This window comes from Lepeophtheirus salmonis, chromosome 3 (assembly GCF_016086655.4).
Source record: "Lepeophtheirus salmonis chromosome 3, UVic_Lsal_1.4, whole genome shotgun sequence".
NCBI lineage: Eukaryota > Metazoa > Arthropoda > Copepoda > Siphonostomatoida > Caligidae > Lepeophtheirus > Lepeophtheirus salmonis.
Window position 1 is genome coordinate 38,539,259 of NC_052133.2, and position 21,292 is coordinate 38,560,550.

At 32.1% G+C, this 21,292-nt stretch overlaps 1 protein-coding gene across 1 annotated transcript; it reads right to left on the reverse strand.

Annotated features, from left to right (window-relative positions):
* On the reverse strand, positions 1 to 20,922 carry LOC121115057 (peroxidasin). The gene is made up of 15 exons (XM_040709213.2): positions 20,646 to 20,922; positions 10,805 to 10,948; positions 10,482 to 10,625; positions 6,666 to 6,737; positions 6,428 to 6,612; positions 4,297 to 4,636; positions 3,863 to 3,992; positions 3,672 to 3,807; positions 2,281 to 3,618; positions 1,814 to 2,214; positions 1,528 to 1,731; positions 1,140 to 1,476; positions 412 to 1,077; positions 172 to 344; positions 1 to 105 (listed from the first exon to the last, which is right to left on the reverse strand). The coding sequence occupies exons 1-15, from the start codon at positions 20,873 to 20,875 to the stop codon at positions 46 to 48; spliced, it is 4,560 nt and encodes a 1,519-aa protein (XP_040565147.1). The 5' UTR covers positions 20,876 to 20,922; the 3' UTR covers positions 1 to 45.
* Positions 20,923 to 21,292: the final 370 nt, after the last annotated feature.

The window sequence follows — 21,292 nt, forward strand, 5'->3', positions numbered from 1 at the left end:
TCCTTTAAAGTTGTACGTATGTACATATATATTTCAATATAATTATTATGATACATTAAGATTTTGAGAGCATGATGGGATCGATCTACAATCAACCTGCTGATCCTGAAAATATTAACGTTGAAAGTAAAAAATAATAAAAGTACGAATTAATTTAATAATATTTCTTACATTGCATATACAAGAAGCACAGGTCCCATACTCATCCTTGTGAACCCACGAATCACCATCACGTTTTATTGTTCCATCGTAGTTGATACATACTTTGTTCGTAAATTCATTTGATGTATCTCGTCGATTTCGGGATGATCTTCTCCAATTATTTTCTTCGTTTTTATTACATTCTATGCAAAATGATGATTTTATCAGTACTATGTAAACTAGATAATTAATATTATAATTAAAACTCACCAAACCATGGGTTTAAATTTGGCTTTTGAATTTTTTCACATCGAATAGGTTTAATTTTTTCATTCATCATTTCACTCAGAAATACATTTTTAACGACTCGATCAATGTCGTCCCCATTATCACAAAGGACTCCTCCCAAACTCGTGACTTTAATTTGGCTCATTTGCTCTGGAGTGAAAACAGATGGATTCTCATACCAAAAGCGATCACCATCTCTGAGACGCTTGAATTGGTTTATTAGTATGCATCGAAATGTTTCTCCGATTTTAGCCCCTGGTAGGATGGGCTCAACCAAACTCCCAACCCACAAGTCTATATTCCTCACGTCTCCATAGAGTGTTTTAAGTTTTGTCCTTAACCCATGATTTGGAATAGCTGTAGCAAGATCACTCCAAGACTCAATGGAATCAAAACCACAGAACTCTCTCCATTTCAAATAAGACGGCATTCCATGATCTCTCCCTCGCTGAATATTTAATGCACCAAGATCAAGAGCAATATTGTGAGCAGCTTCAAACAATTTTTCTGTGAGCTCATCGTTCATAATAGAACTTGGATCTGGCTTCTTTGCCGGAGATATGAATAGTCCTCGGAGTATAGGATCCACACCACCTTCTTGAATAAGTCGCCAAGGAGAAAAAAAGGCTTCATGTAATGATAAATGCCCTATAATTATAAATTAATAAATTATAATCTGAGCTTGAATATAAAAGCTATCAATGAATAACCTTCATCAATAACACTAAAATTTCGATTTAAGCGCAAAAGAATGGGATTGATAAGTGTATGTCCGAATCTAAAAGCTGCAGTGGCAAAAACATTGGATATGGAAGAGTCGATGGAGGGATCATAGCCCTGATATGGTCCAATTAATTCCATACCCTCGTTTCCAATGATTAAAGGAAGCCAATGAGAGTATGTAATATGCTGCATTTGAGCACCTATTATTTTTCTAGATTCCTGATAGAGTCGATCTCCATCCCAGGTTGGATTTAATTCTCTTAGTTTAGTTACTATAAAATTATGTTGCCTAAACCAGATTGTATGCATGGATAATAATCCTAACTAAAAGCCATATGAATAAAACACATTATAATCCTTCATTGTTAATATTACCTGTTCATTAGCTCGGACATCTCCCGCAAGGAAGCATCCAATATTACTTGCTCTAGGATCTCTTCTACAATCCACTGGATGATCGATGTTAAAGGGTAAAAACGGCTTAGGATACTCAAGCGGTATTTGTTCTTCTCTTAATCTACCAAAGTTGTTTGTCAAGTTCCTCAGGTTTTGAGCGAGGTCATATTCACTTCCATAAACCTAGTATTTAATATTAACCCTATTGAATATGTACAAATAAAATGGACTAATTCGTATAGTAATGGAGATTCTATTCTGGTACCTGAGAAGCATCTATGTAGGATGTCAATTGATTCAATTGCTCCCGATATTGTACCGCTTCAAAAAATACAGATGTCATTCCAGATCCACAAGTAGCACTAGAACGTGTAAACTCCATACATCTATGATTTGAAATCCTAGGATCATTTAGTGGCACTTCAATTGGAAAACAAGGAGGACGATTTCCGCATGTACCACTGCATGTTATACCATCTTCAAATGCCTTTTGACTGATTGCTTCCATAGAATGATCTATATCATGATCCAAAAATTGTCCCCATTGCATTGCCATATGGCTTAGATCTTGATCTATGTCCACGGAAGATGTTGTTACTAAAGTACTCGATATTGCTCTTGCACTTGGCATCTTGTAACCATTATATAGTTTTTCTCGATCCCAGCCTAGTAATATTGGGACCAATAATTAATAATTGCATTCTAGGATTGATGCAAATTATTTCAACTTACCTTTTGGCAAATTAAATGTATTTTCATATTCGGGCAACATTAATCTTTTAAAAGTTGTTAGAGAAGCTCCTCTTAAAGGATACTCATAGTTATTGCAGGTTCCATCTATTGTTCTATACATAGAATGGAAACAAAGATCTCTTGTGCAATCAAGATCACTTTCAGATCTGTGAGATTCACATCCAGACAAATTTGCAAGTAGATACAAATTCTCCGTTGATATCAGATCCTTATATGTGAAGTTTGAATCAAGGTCAACTCCATCTATATTACCTGATCTCACAGCCTTTTCAACCAAATTTAGAGTTCTTTCAAACACTTCAGTTGCTTGAGCTAGTTCTCTAACATTTGCCCCTGGGAATCTGAAGATTTTCCTAAGTGTATGTGGAGCAGTGTGGCTCTTATTGCCACTAAAAAGAGACTTGACAGTACCATCAATAGCCTTCATCACTTGATTTTGAGCTTCATCAAATGCAGTTAAAAGAAAATCATCACCTGGAAGGGGACCAGAAGACTCTGGAGGAAATAAGGCTGATATTCTATCGGATGTATCCAAATTTGGTAGCAAATTATGATTTATTTGAGAAAGTCTTAGCGATGAAGCTGTTATTGTCACTGGTGTTGTGCTGGTTATTGTTGTGGAAGTAGTGGTGGAAGAAGTAGTTGTCACCCTTCGGCTAATGACGGACGAAAAATTTGGGCGAATTGTAATGGTAGGTCTCTCAGTTTGGGGTACAGATGACAATCTTGAGGAAGGCAAGGGATACAATTTTTCTTTATCAATAAAGACGGATAATACTGCGTTTGACTGTTTAGTTTCGGCGTCATTCGATGCAACACATTGATAGTTTCCATTATAAACCCTTGACACATTAAAGAGAATCAAGCTGCCATCTGGTGACAGTCTGTATGCTAAATAAGATTCCGTAATAGGTCTTCCATCTTTTTTCCATGTTATAGATGGTTTTGGATAACCACTAGCTCTACAAGCAAGTTGAACCGTTGATCCAGCTCCAGCATTCATGTCATGAGGGATTTCAAGCATTACAATGGGAGTAGGACGAGATTGAACTGTTAAATTTGCAGATACCTCTGATATTCCATGATCATTCTCTGCCCTACAAGTATATTCTCCTCGATCTTGGAGCCTAACATTTTGAATTCTTAAATGCTGACCACTATCTGAGACAGTTATACGATTATCACTACTGACGATTCGATTATTTTTCCACCAAGTGGTATCAGGATAAGGATGTCCAGTTGATATGCATGTGAACTCAACAATCCCTCCTTCCATTGATTTAGCATTGCGTGGATTTGAAGTAAAAATTGGCTTGGCTACGAATAACACATTGCACAAGAAATCAATATAAACCAATGTAACAACTTACAATCTGGTATGGCCAAGTTCACTCTCACTCTGGCTGCAGAGCTTGCACGTCCTAAATAATTTGTGGCTGAGCATCGGTAGTGAGCTGAATCATCGAGTTGTGCATTAGTTATGGTTAATGTTCCGTCTTCACCCACCTGCCATAATCATAAACGATTTAGGATATTTTTTGGAAGCTATAATTTGACTTACACTAAAACGATCATGAAAAGATGATAATCGACCTCCATCCTTAAACCAAGAGAATGTTGGCGTTGGAAAACCAGTTGCTCCACATGTCAATCTGATTGTTTCTCCTTTTAAGACATCCGTTCTGGTAGGACTGTGTAATATATTTTATAATGGATTAAGGATTTAACTTGTGGATATTATTATAATTTTATGTCAGGTAAACTTCAATGAAAATTTATTGAAAGGATTAAACATGAAATATAACGAACAAGTTCCACTCTTTGAATGTAAAAAGATACAGCTTTATATAAATATAATGAAAAACACGAGTTTGAACTTTGCACCACAATTAAACTACATAATTTATCAGTGTGAACATTATGAATAATTATCGTTGTAAAAAACTTTTAAAATATATTCTAGAAACTTATGAATTACTATGAAATGGTACCTACCTGTGAGTTATACGAGGTTGAGATCTACTTCGATAATATCGTAGTCGAGCCACTTGAGAGTTAGCAACTCCTGAAGGAGAATTTGCTATACACTGATAACTTCCAACATCACTCAGAGATGCTGAAGATATCCTCAGTGTAGATTCACCATTTACAAGGCTTGTTCTACTACGAGAAACGATTTGTCCATCCTTTTTCCAAATAATGAATGGAGAAGGAACTCCAGAAGCCTTGCAGGTGAAGAAAGTAGAGCCGCCAGGGTTTACATCTGCATCTGTCGGCTCTTTTGTGATTAGTGGTCGTTGAATCCCACCATCTCTTTGTGCATCTACTACAAGTCCTGTAAGGAGGAATAAGCAACAAATAAATGGTGTCATTCCTTCTATCATCACCAATCTATGATGTACAACTAATTAAAAAATTGTATGAGCAGATACAAGAAATTGAATTGAACAGTATAAATTTATTTTTATCGTTGCTTTAAATTCAACACATGTTACAGATTTGACTTATATAAGTAATATGTACAATAGGGTAATGCCTCTATAAACTTCTTTTAAAATTTATTTCCTGTAGTGCCAATAAATAAAATTATACTTAAAAAATGACACAAAGTCCTTAATTAGATTAAAAAAAAAAAAAAATCACGCATAACTAATTTAAACTTTAAGTACATTGATATGAATATATTAATAAAATATTTTAACTTATAGTTTTTTATATTTTTAGGGACCGACATAGAACTTTGTTTTTTAATTTAGTAGTTTCATAACAAAGATCGAGGGAGCCCTAATCCCTGTATTCTATACCAAATATGTAATGTACTTCTGATAGAAATGGAAGAGTATTATATGCTCAGAAGTGTGTTACACAAATTTTTCTCAGTAGGTGGGCAGGCATCCAAAAATGAATCATAGATATCTTTTAGGTAGGTCGTATAGAGTTAATCAAAAATATAAATATAATACCTTATCTGTACCGAACATTTCAAAAGTTTATATTAATACAATATTTGTACAAATCTTGTCGTAAAAAGATTGCTGAGATTCATTCTATCCAATGACTGTACTTCAATTAATTTGGATTCTTATAGGATCTAAGGATTTATACTTTATTTTGTATGTATATATAGAGTGGTTCATTAAATTTGAACACTGAATTTTTTAACAAAATTAATACTATAAATATGTGTCTGAGCTCTCTCAATAATTCATGTAATCGAACTGCCTCGCAATGATAGTTTCAAGGGGCAGCAAAAGACATGGCACCCACTGCAGATGCAGTCCTCTGTCATGGCGTCCCAGTGCTGACGGACATGACTTCGAAGGCTTTGAATGCCAGAGCTGTAAAGGGGCCAAACGTGTCAAAAAAGAGTCCAAAAGAACTCAAAAGAGTCTTTGAACGTAGGAGATGGGTTTCTTTAACTGCTGGTGTCAAAAGTGGCCTCTCCCCTCTCACAAGGCTCTTTCTATCTTCTTTTTTATATCTCTCTGTACAGTCTTCAGTGAAACCCTCAGATATGTTGCATGGGCCCTCGTGGACTTGAGGAGATTGACCTGGGCAGTTTTCATTAACTCCTCCGGGTACAGTTTAGCCTCTTTGTCAGACCCCTTCTTCCTCGGGAACGTTTAATACTTGCTGACGGCCTGGAAAGGTGGTCCTGGAAACGCCCAACTGCTTGAAGTGCGCGAATGGAAATTCGTGTATCACGTTCAAGTGTCATTTTCTCAACTTGTACGTAGGCTAGAGAGCTCATATTTGCTTTTCTTTTGTAACTAATTATTTATGCTTTAATATATCGAAAGATGAGTTAATTTTAATCACTCAACCTTCATTAATTATTGAATTAGAATGTGTTTAGATTTCAAACGGACCACCCGGTATGTGAATCTCAAGTTTGTATTAAAATCATTATAATATCATTAATATATCCAAATCTATGTAAACATAGTATAAGCTTATAACATAAATTTAAGATCCTGTTATGTGTGACATTGTTTACTCAAATCACTTTCAAATATAAATCATATTCAGTCTCTACCTAAAACTCATACAAATATTACCCAGTGACAGAAAGTTGTAAAAAAGTTATTACCCTAATGTACAATGTACATAATATATAAATGTTTACTCGACTCTTTAGTAATGACCGAATTACTGCACTCCTGATGATTCCAGTAAACTTTATAAAGCCGGCTACCCTTGAGATTAGAGGGTCTGTTACAAGAACCAATCAGTCCTACTTCATCAAATTCTACAAATTGACGGAACCAATTGAGATGACAGTCACAAACCAAGGGATTATGATCCAATCTCCTGTATTAAATTGTTAGATAATTATACTACCGTTTATGCAATAAAATACTCACAAAACTCGGATCACGTGGCCCTTATCAAAAACGTCCTCACTGAGTGAGGCTATTTTGTTGTATCCCAAGAATCTATGTAAATGTAGATAATATTATTCCATTAATTATACAAATATATACAAGCGCTGATTGAATTAAAGTATTGCAAAAAAATTAAAATTGAAGGATCCTTATTTGGAGCATACAGTTTGATATCAAAAGCATGTCTAGACGCTATAAATTACTGACATTCACTTATACATTATGTAGGTATTTTTGGGTTGTAACCAGAATATTTCCAATCTTATCAGATATTATATTATTTACTTACATATATGTAAGTACAGTCCCATCTGAATGAAAAATTAATATACGTAGAACACAAAATTTCTTTGGCAAATGTCTCCGTTTATATATATATATAAATTACTTTAATTAATATTATTTCTTGACTTCCACAAATATTTTGGAATTTATCTTTGCATAGTGTACAATCTTGAACAATAAGCAAGAAAAGGGTAAATGTGGGACAGTATAAAAACAAGCTAGAAGGATTTTTCTCAAAATGGATTACATTTATATTCTTTAACAAATTGTCATCAATTTCTATCACGTCGTTACCTTTATTGTATCAGACAACCTTTCCTCCGTAAGGAAATAGAAAAAAGGCATAACATCAGTTGGAAGTTAGCCAATTCTTCCTAACTATGGAGTTATTATTCAATGAATCTTTGGAATTGTTCACAGCTTCGCAAGAACTAATTATAATTCAGCCCATCAACGTTCAGAATATTGATAATGAGAAAAAACAGAACCATCGACAGCAAACAACAAACTACATTTTATATTTTTGTGTTAGCGAGGTAACGACGGGTTATCAACAAATTATTCATATTAAATCATCATGTGCACCACAAATTCCATATAAAAAAGTAGGCAAAATTGATTTTCAGAATAAAATAATGAGACATTTGACAGATTTTATTTTAACGGCCATATCGGGGCCAATATAAGTATCTTAAACCAAGTAAAGGTTCTAAACTATAGCTAAAATTCTATTGTATATTAACTCATACCCCAAACTGGAATACAAACCCAATAATTGACTCAAATATGACTATGAATTATTGAATTGTATGTATGTATGAAGTAAAAAAATAAATTGGGATTATCTCCTTTTCTTGATTGTTTTTATGTTGAAGCACCACAAATGTAGGATCAATTTTTCTAAGACCTATATTCTAAAAACCCAATATTCCATAGATACATTTCCGTCAATTATAAGCTTTCTGGGTGGGATGTTTTGAGATATCTGAAGAGACTAAAAAGGAAAGAGGGGACGAGATGGTTGAAATAAAAAGTAAACAAAACCATATATATGAATTATGTTCAAGAATCACGCAACCTCGATCAAAAAATATAAAATATAAATACCCTTTCCTGGATGATTAGGGTTATGTATTTTTGTATTAAAATAATTCAAGGTCATTTTAAAATAGAAAGAAATATTAAATTCTAAAAAATCATCATTTAATGAAGTATGAACACAATTTATTCAATTAGAAAGGGCACTCGGTAGAGCCCAAAACAATAGACCCCAATTTAACAACCTTCTTATACTCTCTCTTTTATTTACCAAAAGAAATAACCGAGAACTATAAAAAGGGAGCCAAGACAGGCTATTAGACTTGAACTGAAAAGTCTTCTATTAGACTGCAGACACATATCTATGAAAAAATCCAGTTAAATAAGGTGAGCCCCAAAGACTTATTACAGACACCCCCCAAATACGCTCACTACCGACTCTTGAGATCTGAGTAAATTAATTTAAACTAAATCTTGATAACCATGAGAGCAATGGATCAAATATCCAAAAACAAAAAATAATAAAGCCTTTAAAAAAGCGTGAAAAATTGAGTGACTAAAAGCTAACTCAACTCATCCAAACGTTATAATCCTTAACATGATACCAAAATGACTTAAAGTAGATAAATCTACGTTTTTTAATATCCCGCTCAAATATGAACACAAGAGTAGCTATTACTCTTGTTGAAACCCTAATTAGAAACCTAAACCTTAACACAGTAACTAATCGGTCATAAAACCGAATCAGTAATTTTTCCTAAATGGGATTTTTTTCAAGGTTAATAGAAATACAAGCTTATACCATAACGTGTGTACGACTGATGTTCGACTTCCATGACTTTTTTTAATAGTGACCTCATAGAGTATGACTGGTTGCGCGTTTTGTCAAAATGGGTCTGTCTTGCCCAGCAGTCGGTACGACACATCAAATTGAAAATTCTAGCAATAGTCAAGGTTAAAAGAAATACAAGGTTATACTATAACGCGTGTACGACTTATGTTTGTACTTCCACCACGCTTTTAATATTGACGTCATAGTAGATGAGTGGTTGCTTGTTCTGTCAAAATCTCTTTTTCGTCTGCACAGCAGTCGGTACGATACATTAAATTGAAAATTCTAGCATTAGTGACGTCATAGACTATAAGTGTTTGCGTGTTTTATCAAAACCTGCCTGTATTGCCCAGCAGTCTGTACGATACAGCAAATTTATAATTCTAGCAAGCCCGATTATATGATGGTCTAACCTAGTATTTCTATTAGTTTAAAATGTTTTTTTCTTCATATGGAGCATCTTTCATTAACCTACATAATAGTCCCAATTTGAGCTTTATACCTGAATATGTTCCATGTTGTTGTTGATTCTGCATTTTTAATTAACGTTTAGTCTTATTCTGACATATTAAAATTGGATGGCCTCTTACTGTGACCATATATAATCTTCGTACCAAGTTTAATCGAAATCAATCCGTAATGTTTGCCGTAATCCTGGTAACTAACAAACAAACAAACGGTGGCAAAAACATAACCTCTGTTCAACTTCGTTGAGGGGGTTACAAGGCATTAATAATCTTGGCTAATAGAATATTTTAAGACGTGAGGTTTTCAAGTTCTCTAACTTTAAAAAAAGTAAAGTAAAACAAGGCCAAAATATTATTCTAATAGAGATATATAATAACAGGGGCGTCTGCATGATTATAATTTCGGGGTGGGGGAGGGGCTTGGTTAAAATTTATTAGAATTCTTTTTTTAAAAGTTAAATTTTTTCGAAATAAAAATTTAAAAAATTCACAAATTAAATTTCAAATATCCAACTTTTTGGATTCTTTTTAAAATCTACAGCTATTCACAAAAAAATAAATCTTTTGGAAAAAAATTCAAATTTTTTTTATTTTTATTTTATTCCAATATTAAGTTTTGTCTGATAAAAAGAAAAAAATCCTTATTTTGGGGAGGGCTACAGCCCCTTCAGCCCACCCTCTGCGTACGTTACTGAATAATTTACCTATTTTAAGTAGTTACTTAATATTTCATGATTAAACAAAGGTATACTGATATAATTATTATCAATATTTCCTATAAATCACATTTTAAAAAAGTAAGAAAGAAAAGGGTCTCGCAAACTTATTCTTGTAACAGGTCTACTCATGGTAAAGCCGCCCTTGGAGATACTTAATAGTAGTAACTTAAATTTAAAGTCTTCAATTGATTTATAATACTTAATTTGGCCAGGGTCATAATGCCTTTCAAATAAAATATATCAATTTCTAATTTTTTATGGTGACGATGAATTTTTACAACTTCAAGTGCAATTTACTGAATAATTTGTTGATAGAAATTGAAAATAATTATTCGTCAAAGAAGACAAAAGTAATTTTGTTCCAATTTTGATAAATTCATTTTGACTATTTTTGAGCTGATGGATTGCATATATTTCCTACATTCAGTCACTATTCCAAAGTTTAATATCTTACACTTTCTCCAGTTGTGGTAGATTGTGAAAGATTCCATTGGGAACAGATTTGATATGATTATAGTGTAGATACACACGCTCCAGCTTTGAGAGACCTTGGAAGACATTTCTATCCAAATATCGTATCCGATTCTTATAAAGATACCTAAAAACATATGGAAGATATAATCAATGCATCATTTTTATAGCTGAAAACCCCAATTAAAAGTGGCAAATTGAATTATATATGTAATTTTTTTTTCATTTATGTGTAGCTGAAAAATTACATGAAGATCTCATTTAGAGACATCCATTAGCACATTAAATATATTTAATTTTACTCACAGGTGACGAAGATTATGAAGACCACGAAACGCGTATTTCTTGATTCCCCTAATCTTGTTGTTATTCAGCTGAAGGGTCTTCAGTCTTTTCAAATGACGGAAATGATCAGATGGTAGAAACTTTATGAAGTTGTATTTTATGTCCCTAAAACAAAGTGAGAGAGAACATTGAACAACTCCAAGGAAACAATCTAATAAATAGCTCAATGGCAGACCTTATTTTTTAAAATATATTATTATCAAATAGATTAAAAACGTTTTTGTGCTGAGACAGATTCCAATAATTGGAGGCTAACAGCCATTTTTCTACTCCATTCATACTAACACGATTTCAACCAATTAGGTAAGTGAAAATTTCACTACCCGGAATATAAAATCTAACTCTAAATTTGATACATCAATCTCAATCTAGTCATATTTTGAATAGATATGAAACACACAAAACAGCTTCTAGTGTAAATATTAAAGAAATAACAAATTCAGATATGGAAGTCGATATAATTTTAATAAAATGGTTCTGGTTAAAATACATTTACACGTCATATAATATAAGAGTCACAAAGTTGTACGATAAAAACAAACAAACAAGACGTCAAGTTAGATACACTAAGTAGTTAACAAAAGCCATCTGTTTTCACGACGGGAAGGCCAAGACTTCAGACCAATAATCATTAAATCTCTTGACGAGTATCATTTTAAACACGACAGAAGATTTCTTCACATCCGTTTTGAATACAAAAATGAACTCTGCAATGAATTTAATCTTCCTTGATCTATGAGTTAAGGCACGAATTTTACAATCCTCAGTCTTTTCTTCCACTTTGAAGAGTTCCTTGTCAAATTTCACCCATTCTCCATCCAAATGGCCTCCTTTATTAGTCTGCATGGGCTCAATCAAAATACCTTTAAAACCAACATGTTCGTGCGACTCGATTCTAATCGTATACATTTTTGTGTTCAAGGGATTCATAACCACGGATATATTGTAGGGGTGAGATGTATTACGATTTGATTTCGTTCCAAAGTGTCCTGGATTTATCAAGCAGGCAGAGGGTGAGCCAGAGGATAAGGATGCACTCCCCTGGACGAGGAGAAATAGCCACATGGAAAATATAATTACACCTGGATTCATCTTTTTTTTTTCAAAAACAAATAATTCCCTTTGGATGATCGTTATGTCACTGTGTTTTTGTTAATTTTCTTTCTAGAAAAATAATTGGAGTACTCAAGGAAAAATAAAATGAACGAGTAAATAGCTCTTCCTGATATTATTCTATTCTAAAACTTGAGGATAAAATATACTTTTATCAATTTTCATAGTATTGTTTTCTTATTTCTGATTAATTTGTTACATAGACTCAAAACTTGTGTTGGCTATCAAATACTATATGGACACGGACTCTAATAACCTCTCAATAGGAACCTTCTATAGATGCTAATTTAATTACAATTAAAAAAATGTTGAATTATTATATTTTATATCTATAAATTGCAACAAAGAAATAAAAACATTTAATGTACTTATGACACACGAAGCATTTTTAAGTATATTTAATTGAGCATCATTATAGAAATTATCAATACATTTTTTGTTTTAAATACTGGAGAAGCAAACCTCGTTGTATGTTAATAACGATCTAATAATATTTACTCAAAAATGATTAAATTTACTTATGTTTATTACAAAGATTATTTATTATGGCTATGATTTTTAAAATTTATAAAATAAATCAATTTCTAATTTACGTACCTTTAAACTATTCCATTTTAAAATATGACTTCAGAGATATTTGTAACAAAGTTACATCATTAAATTTTTAAACCAAGTGACAAAAGGAAGACCACATGATCAATATTTGCCCAAATATGTTGACATAGGACTTCGTTTTGGTCCGCTAGGGGTTGTCAAATATACTTAAAATGTAGTCTATATATAACTTACTATGCGACAAATTCACGAAGATAAAATGACAGAAAGTGGTAAAGTTACGTCATCTGTCGTGTCATAAAAAGCAACATCTGGCTAGGACAAAACTATATAAGAACGACAAGGAACCTTCTCAAGATAACAAGTGCGTTCCACCACTATGTTTTAAAACTTTATACCTCACTACTAACATACAATTCTACACCATATTTTGATGGTAACTACCGATTTTTCTGTTTCTATTCCCTTATATGTGTTCTGAACGCTGATTGGTTTCATTCAAATGAGCTCTTGGAAAGTTGTGAACCATCCCCCAACCGTTATTGAAAACTAGTTCGAAAGAATTGGCTAAATACTACCAACGGATTTTGGGCCCTTTATCAAGTTTCATTGTGAAGGGAAGGTTGCGAGATACAATAAAGTGAATATAATATATTGTAGGTAGAATTGCCATTTTTGTAAGGAAAAAATGAATTACTGCTTTAAAAAGTAGGACCTTCCACATTTAAAATAGCATTAGTACATGAAAACTATCATAGTTAGTAGTGAGGTTTTGTTTTTGCCTCTGTTTGTTTGTTTCTTAGTCACCAGGATTACGACAAAAGTTACTGATCGTTTTTGATCAAACTTGGTACGAAAATTAAATATGGTTACAGTAAGAGGCACAACAAATCTTGATATGTTTGATATTGTTCTAATCTATTTATGTAAAAGTTATACTTTCAAGAACAAATATTTAATGTGTGATTAATAAAAGGAGAAAAACCATCAATAACGTCACAAGGAATCCATTTTATCTTCATTGAGGACCGTTAAGTGAAACTGGACTTGACTGAATGGGACCGGAGTGGACTGGAAAACAGTCATCGGTATATATAAGGATCGACACAGCACTGCTCACAAACCTTTTCAGGCCCAAGCCCTTGCTAAATAGCATACTTAATGCAATGTGTAATTATAAAAATAATTAAGAAGAAGAAACTAGGGGTAAATTGCAACAGTCATTGCACGTGACGTGCGGGTAAACTTATACAATGTACCCTATTTTCTTTCAAAATCATTATGTCTTATTATTTAAAGTTTTCGTTATTATTAATAATATGGGCATCATTAAGCATGGCAGGTCCATAACGACTCATAATATTAGTTTTTACTTAAATGTATTTTATATTTTTACTTGATGAGTGAAATGTAATTAACTTTCAATAGATTAATTGCATAGGTGTCTTAAATTTCAGTTATTTAATACCCTAATGAATCATGGATCCTCCAATAAAAGTGGGATTTACTGATAACTATTTTTTTAAACAATTACTCATTTCTAAAGATACCCATTAATCATCAACAAAAATGACTCATTTTATCATTAAGTTATTAATGTAGGAACGTAAATTTTTTCTTCGCGAAAAAGATCAAAGTTATTGAACAAAACTGTTGATTCAATTTGATGTTGTGTCGACTCGATAAATTATCGACTTGACTCAATGTGTCAATATTTAAATAAAAAACTTTAAGTAATTTCAATATGTTTTTGAGTTGGTTCGACTCAACCACAGCAATAGATGTATAAAGATCAGTCCTGATATTATTAAGTCTTATCAAGTACCATATTAAATCATAAAGACGCATCTTCGTCAAAAGAAAAAAGTTATCCACTAGAACAACCTTAGCTAAATAGGGTTATCAGGGCTGTAGCTAGCTTTCATAATTTTTAGTTTGTTTGTGTGTGGGAGGGGTGGGGTTTAGGGCGAAAAATTATCCAGCTTACGTAAAAATCGAGAAACTGACATTTGAGCGTGATCAAATCTATTCACGTACTCCAAGCAGTAGGGCGAAAGAAACACATCTTCTGCAAAACTTTTTTGAACTCTTTTTGACACTTTTGTCCCCCCTAAAGCACTGATACTAACCCCATTGACTACACTTTTTGGGTGCATGTCAAAGGCAAGGTCTGCAGTGTCCGTAATCCAAACACCGAGGCCCTCAAAGCCACTGTCAGCCAGCACTGGGACGCCATTTCAGAGGAATATTTCTGCAGCGGGTACCAGGCCTTCTGCCACCGCCTGGAGGGCATCATTGCCGCTAAGAGCGGCTATATTAATTATTATGAGAGCTCAGACACACATCTATTTGCATTATTAATTTTGTTGAAATTTTATTTTTAATGAATAAATTATTTATAGATGAAGTTTAAAAATCAGTGTGTTCAGATTTTAATGGACCACTCTGTATATCTGATAAAAAAATTGGGGGCATCAGAAACTGCCCCCCTGGGTGTTATCGTATAAATATATATTTACAAATGCCAGAGACAACGTGATTAATCAGTTAAAGCTATTTTGAAGGTATAAACATTCATTGTTAATAAAAACGAGTAAAACTTCTGTTAAGCCCAAATTAAAATTAATGAGGGACTTTTCTTGTGTATGAAAGTTACTGAAAGTTTTAATGAACGAATATAATACAAGACTTGAGTGTAGTTTTTTCTTAATAGTAGTTTGTTTATGATAGCGCATGATCTCTGCACCATCTTGTGGTGATGAATGTGAAACAAGTACTTGTTAGTTTATTACTAGTTTGCTTACTATGAAGATCTTTGCGCCCTCTTATGGATATGAATATTTTGTGAGTTTGATCCAAAGCTATAAACCAAGTGGCTCAATGATGACAATGCAATCGTTTCCCCCCATATTAAGTTAGCTGCATAATACTTTTTTGTTTGCTAGGGTCGCTGGTCTCCTTTTAATTGGATAAAATTCTGCTAAGGGGAAAAAAGTGCTCATCCCACGGGAAAAAATGGCTAAATAACGCCATCTGGGGTATTTGAAAAGCAATATCCTTCGAGGGAAAATGTTTTCTCGTAGCCTAGGACATTTCAACGACTGATAACAAAGGCAGGACAGGACGGGCGTAGGATAGGACAGACATTATAGACCTTAATCCTTTTTAAATAATTTTTATTACTAATATCATATCTTATCTCTATTTTTCAAATTGTACACATTCAATTATTAATTTTTAGCCATTTATTGATAAATGATAATATGCATTTACACTATCAGTAGTAAGTCTTTTGTATCATAATTCATAACCTATGGAAGTCCAAGCTTATTTGATTTATTATCAGCTGTAGTATCCGGCATTTTTAGTTTTTAGGGGTCGATGAACGGATAAACTTTCCTCTAATAATATAGATTTGCTTCATTATATGTATAGAAGATATCCCCCTGACAAATACTTGGTAATACTCTACGTTTTTCATGAGTGAACTCACATTCACACTCAATACTTAGATGCCCATGTTGCCAAAAATAAATTATTAAATTTTCTTTCCTTTTCTTTTTTTATATGACACGTTCCACTATAGCTACACATACTTGTTATTAAAAATGAGCCCTCCCAAGATCAAGATCAATCAAACTTGACTTCATTTATTCTTAAAAAGACCACGACTCCTGAACTGATAATAATTGAAGGGTCATATCTAACACTTTAAAGCATCGTTTATGAATAAATCACAAACCACATGGAATTTTCACAAGAAATATTCATATACTCCAGACCAGGGATGTCCAACACGTGGCCCACGGGCCGCATTTTAAATGCAGCACACTACTCATTCTCACTTCAAGTAGTATTTTTTTGAAAAATTGTCTCCCTGGGGGAAAAAAATTATGAGAAAACAGAATTTTTTTTTTATAAAAATGGTCATTTAATCATTTTAAAAAGATCATGCAGACGCCCTTGACAGGATTGCCGGATTGAACTTTTTTAAGCAGTTTGGCTTTCAAAAATTAGATTTTGCCTAAATTTGAAATAAATATGTATCTAATAGTTTTGTTTTATAAAGCCATTTTTCCTGCAATTTAATTTGATAGGTTTTGTAGCTCATTAGAATATTTCAAGTGACAATGTGGCTCATTATATTAAAAGTTTGGACACCCCTGCTTTAGACTATAGTACTGTAAAATTTATTAACATATTTTGTGTTCAAACTATTCAATCGGAAATGGGCAGTTTCTCTAATTTATCAACTTGATTCCCTCAAGTAGACTCAACAATATTTCCATTTCCAGAGGTGGAAATGTCCTTATACTATAAGTCCAATTCAAATCTCAAGTGTTTGCTCACAATTTCAAGTACTTGAATAGTTTTATTGAGTCATGTTGAAGTCCTCAGAAAATAAAAGATACTTTAATGAGTTTAATCTAGTGAAAAAGTTGAAATGACTATCGATTATAAAGCAAATTGCAAGTCTTGAGTCAAAATCTCCACCTATATCAATTTTATGACAGAGACATAATAACTCTTTGCAAAGTTCAAAATATATTGATTGGCGAATGTCATTTGACCTTTACTTCAAGTTGAACAACCAAAAAATACTATATGTATTGATTAAACCAAAAACCATTCACAAAAGCAGTTATATACAATTTTGAAATACATAATTCTGCTTAGTATAAAAATGTGAGTACTACTGGGCTCACGTTCGGATTATCTTGAACAATATGTCAAATAAATTTTCACATTACCATTAGTATTATGTCTTTTGTTAATTTAATAATGTTCGATTTGTCACGTTCTTAACTTTATTAAGTCTTACAACATTTCTACCAAAAATGAAAATAAAATAATGGCCCAAAGTCAGTTGGTGGGTAGCCAACTCTTCCAACTATAAAATTATTTTAATAATCAAGGATAATTGTTCACATCTTAACTAGTAATACATAATCCAAGTTCACCCAAATATGGTTCAGAGCACTGATGAGGAGAAAATAAGGACATAACACCACAGGCAATAACAAAATACGGCTTAATTTTTGTGTTAGTTAGCTAATGCAAATTTTATTAATACGAGCTATAAAAAAAGGGGACCAACTATCCTCTTTCCTTTTTTACATCTTGTACAGAGAGCTCAGGGACTTTTTTGATAAATTTATGAACATACGATTTTTGTGGGTCAATTCGACTTAAAATAAAAGTCAAATAAAGAATAACATTTTTACTTAAAGGAGCGATTTAAGCCATTTTTGATATTGGCTTAAATTATCAAAAGAACTGATAAAAGAAAACTGGAAAAGTTCTCAATTTAGCCAACTAAAACTGCGAATCCCTTTTTATATAAATAAAGTAATTCATAAAAATAGAGACAGCCAATGGAAGGTCGTATATAAAATTGGACTGAGATATTGAAACTAGTGTACACATTTTTCTTTCCGTTCGGTCCAAGTGATTTTTTTCTTGAACAATATGAACCAAAATTGAAATTGAAGATCGACATCTTCCGTTTCTCAGTCATGTGGAGTGGGAAAATATGAATAAGTTTGGCATACATAACAAATTTTTTGTAGGACTGATCAAATGTAGTATTGTGTCGTTCATTATTAATTCGGTCAAGTTCAGTCTTAGGACCTTGTCCTGAGGACTGCCAGTTCCTAACTGTAGGTACTTGGAAATTTCTCTAAAATATTGACGATTTATTAACCCAAATAAGAACATTACACGTATCTTTCAAAAAATATTCATTTTTTGATTATAATGCGATATAAAACGAACATATTACATTTTTACTAAGTTATATAGTTTAGTTTATTATGTAACAGATAAATTTTCAGAAAAACTGATTTTTTTGTGTGTAGATTTAATTTTACTACAAGAACGTTCCAGATCGAACTTGGACCGAATTTGTTCGATATTACAAAAATCTTATAGCGGTCTCAGATATATCTAGAATTTCCAGGCTGAAACCAACACGAATGACGACCCAACAGGCGTATTTGTTAAAATACTTAGGCAAATCAATTTTCTTTTTCGTATTTTTATGCTTTGATGTCTGCTTTTTGTAAAAAAAAAATAATTAAGAATCAGTGGATTTGCTTATTTTTACTTATCTAACTCCTTCAGTAAAATATTGATCCCAATTAAAAAGACCTGCTGGAAGGGTATATATTAGTGTTGGGCTTCGGTCTGGAAATAGTTCTAGTTCTTGTCAAACCGAACTTATTCGTTGTGGATCGGACTTGTAGTACGATTCAGTCAACACACAAACAAAATACAAAATTGTCTTATTGGTTCCCACAAAAAAACAAACAAAAAAAAACAAACTAGATATGACATTTTTAAGACAAATAAAATTTGATCAAGGATTCAAAATTTTCGTACGCGGCTTAGACTGCTGTTTAGACCGAGATATCGCTCTAAAAAGTACAATAAGTTCAATATCGCACCTAGTATTAACACTAGTATTTATGTCTTAGGAATCATTGAATCATTGAAATCCGTACTTATTTTTATATTTTGGATTTTACATTTATAAATATGTGGATCCATTTTGCAAAGGTTCAATTTTATCTAAATATTCAATATTACTAAGAGAGAAATTATTACTATTTTACCCTAAGAAAACAACTTGGACGATAATTAATTATAATTCAATGGCGTAGGAAGTGTTTTTACATTGAAGAGGAGCAAGTCTATACTTTTACTGATAATTTTCTCCCATTCACTCGAATAACTCAAGTCCCTTAAAATCAAGTGACAATTCTCTGTTGAGTAAAATTGCTATTTTAAAATTTGTATAAAATCTAAGACGTGAAAAATAATCTTTGATATTTTAAGAGTAATTTTTCCCCACTATGTTATGCTACAGTCAAACCCAGATATAAGAAAAATACGCTTATAGTCAACATTCTCTCAAATAACAATTTTTTAATACATACAATAATTTGCATAGAAGAAACTTTAAGCAAAAATCCACATAAACTCAACTTTTTCTTCTCTTTTATTTTTAAATTAATTTCACATTGCTATTCAATCAATACAAATACGTATAAAGAGTAAGGTTGACATTTTTGTAAGAAAAATAAAAAAAGAGGTCGAGAAGAAAACAAGAGCAAGACATGTGGTACACCTGAATTAAGACCCTTCTTAATATCAACAACCTATGACATGATTTTAGGAGAGGGGGCAGAAAATGAATTACTGCTATACAGAGGAGAATCTTCATAATTTAAAATAGCATTAGTGTAGTAAAAATATTAATATATTATTATATTTAAATTCATATATATTTATTTTATTATGTCATTTTAAAAACAATTTACACCAAAGATAGGTGATAATTCTTCTTTTAGAGGTAGATGTTAACAGTACACCGACCTATTAAATAATGAGTAATAATAATAGCCAAAACAACAACAATTTTTCCTTTTCTAATTTCTAAACATCGTATTTTTATAAAAAAAATTGTCAACTACAATCATAAATGTCCCCCCCCAAAGATAAGCTAAAAATCCCTTACGATCTGTCAAAAAAAGGATTTCATCAAATACAAATTGCCTCAAAATGGGGATCTTCCAAAAATTTTATATACTAAAGTATCCAATAACTGTGTTTTTATATACTTTGGATATAAGAAAAAATTCGGATATAGTCAACTTTTCATTTAAAAAATAGTAGTTTCTTTTATCTGGATTTGTATGTGAGTAGAAAAGGAACAAATATAATTATTTTGCTGAAGATTTTGATTTTTTGAAAATAATTCTAAATCTATGTTAAAAGTAACAATGAAAAGAAACCTTCACTAAAGAATAACACCCATTTTCAATGCATTTACAATTCCGAAGAGCATTTAATTTTGAACATTTCCTCAATTTAATTCATTATCATTATAAATAAGAGTTATGAGTTGCGTGAATCAAAATAACTATAAAAAATGATTTTGTGGAGGCAAAATATATTTGGACAACTTTTAAATATTAAGGGGGCTGGAACCCCCTTTGATTCTTACGCCATTGCGACTTTGTAAAAATAAAAATATCTAAAGAATTATGATCATGAAGTACATCCAAAATTTAAATATTAAAGTACACTTACAGATACAATATATATGGTATATTTCAAATAATGAACTCACAATATATTGGCATCACTTGGAAGATCTTTCGAAGGAGGTAACTTGGTCAAATTGAGTCTTCTACAGTTGATGATATTTGATCTACAAAAGCAATTAATTGGACAGGTTTCATCATTAATAACTGGCTTTTGGAGAAGAGCAGAGGTCCAACTTTGTCCATTTGGATTGTTAACTGAGTAATGACTTAGTAGTCCAAGAATAAGTATGGTGAAAAAAATATCCTGTCTCATGTTGTAGAATGAGGTGCTGAGTTGAAGAAACTATGATACACAACTGTGGATTAATTTTTTTTTCTTTCAAAAAATGACGGGAGATGAACTTGAGAAAAAAAAAAGGAAGAAAAATAGATACGTATTGTTAAAGAGAGCATTCGAATATTATATTATGTTGTGTTGCTCGTCCGAGAAGTCTGCATTCATTAACATTATATATATAAAAAAATTGTATTCTTTTTTTTTAAAGTTCAAAAAAAATTTAATTTCTTCATAAATATGATTCATGAAACAGGGGCGTCTGCAGAGGGTGGGCTGGAGGGACTGTAGCTCTCCACATATGATGTATTTTTTTTTTTTCAATAGAAAATTAAATTTTTGAATTTTGAAAAAAAAAATCATCAAATCAAAGAAGGTTGTGGCTAAGATTTTTTT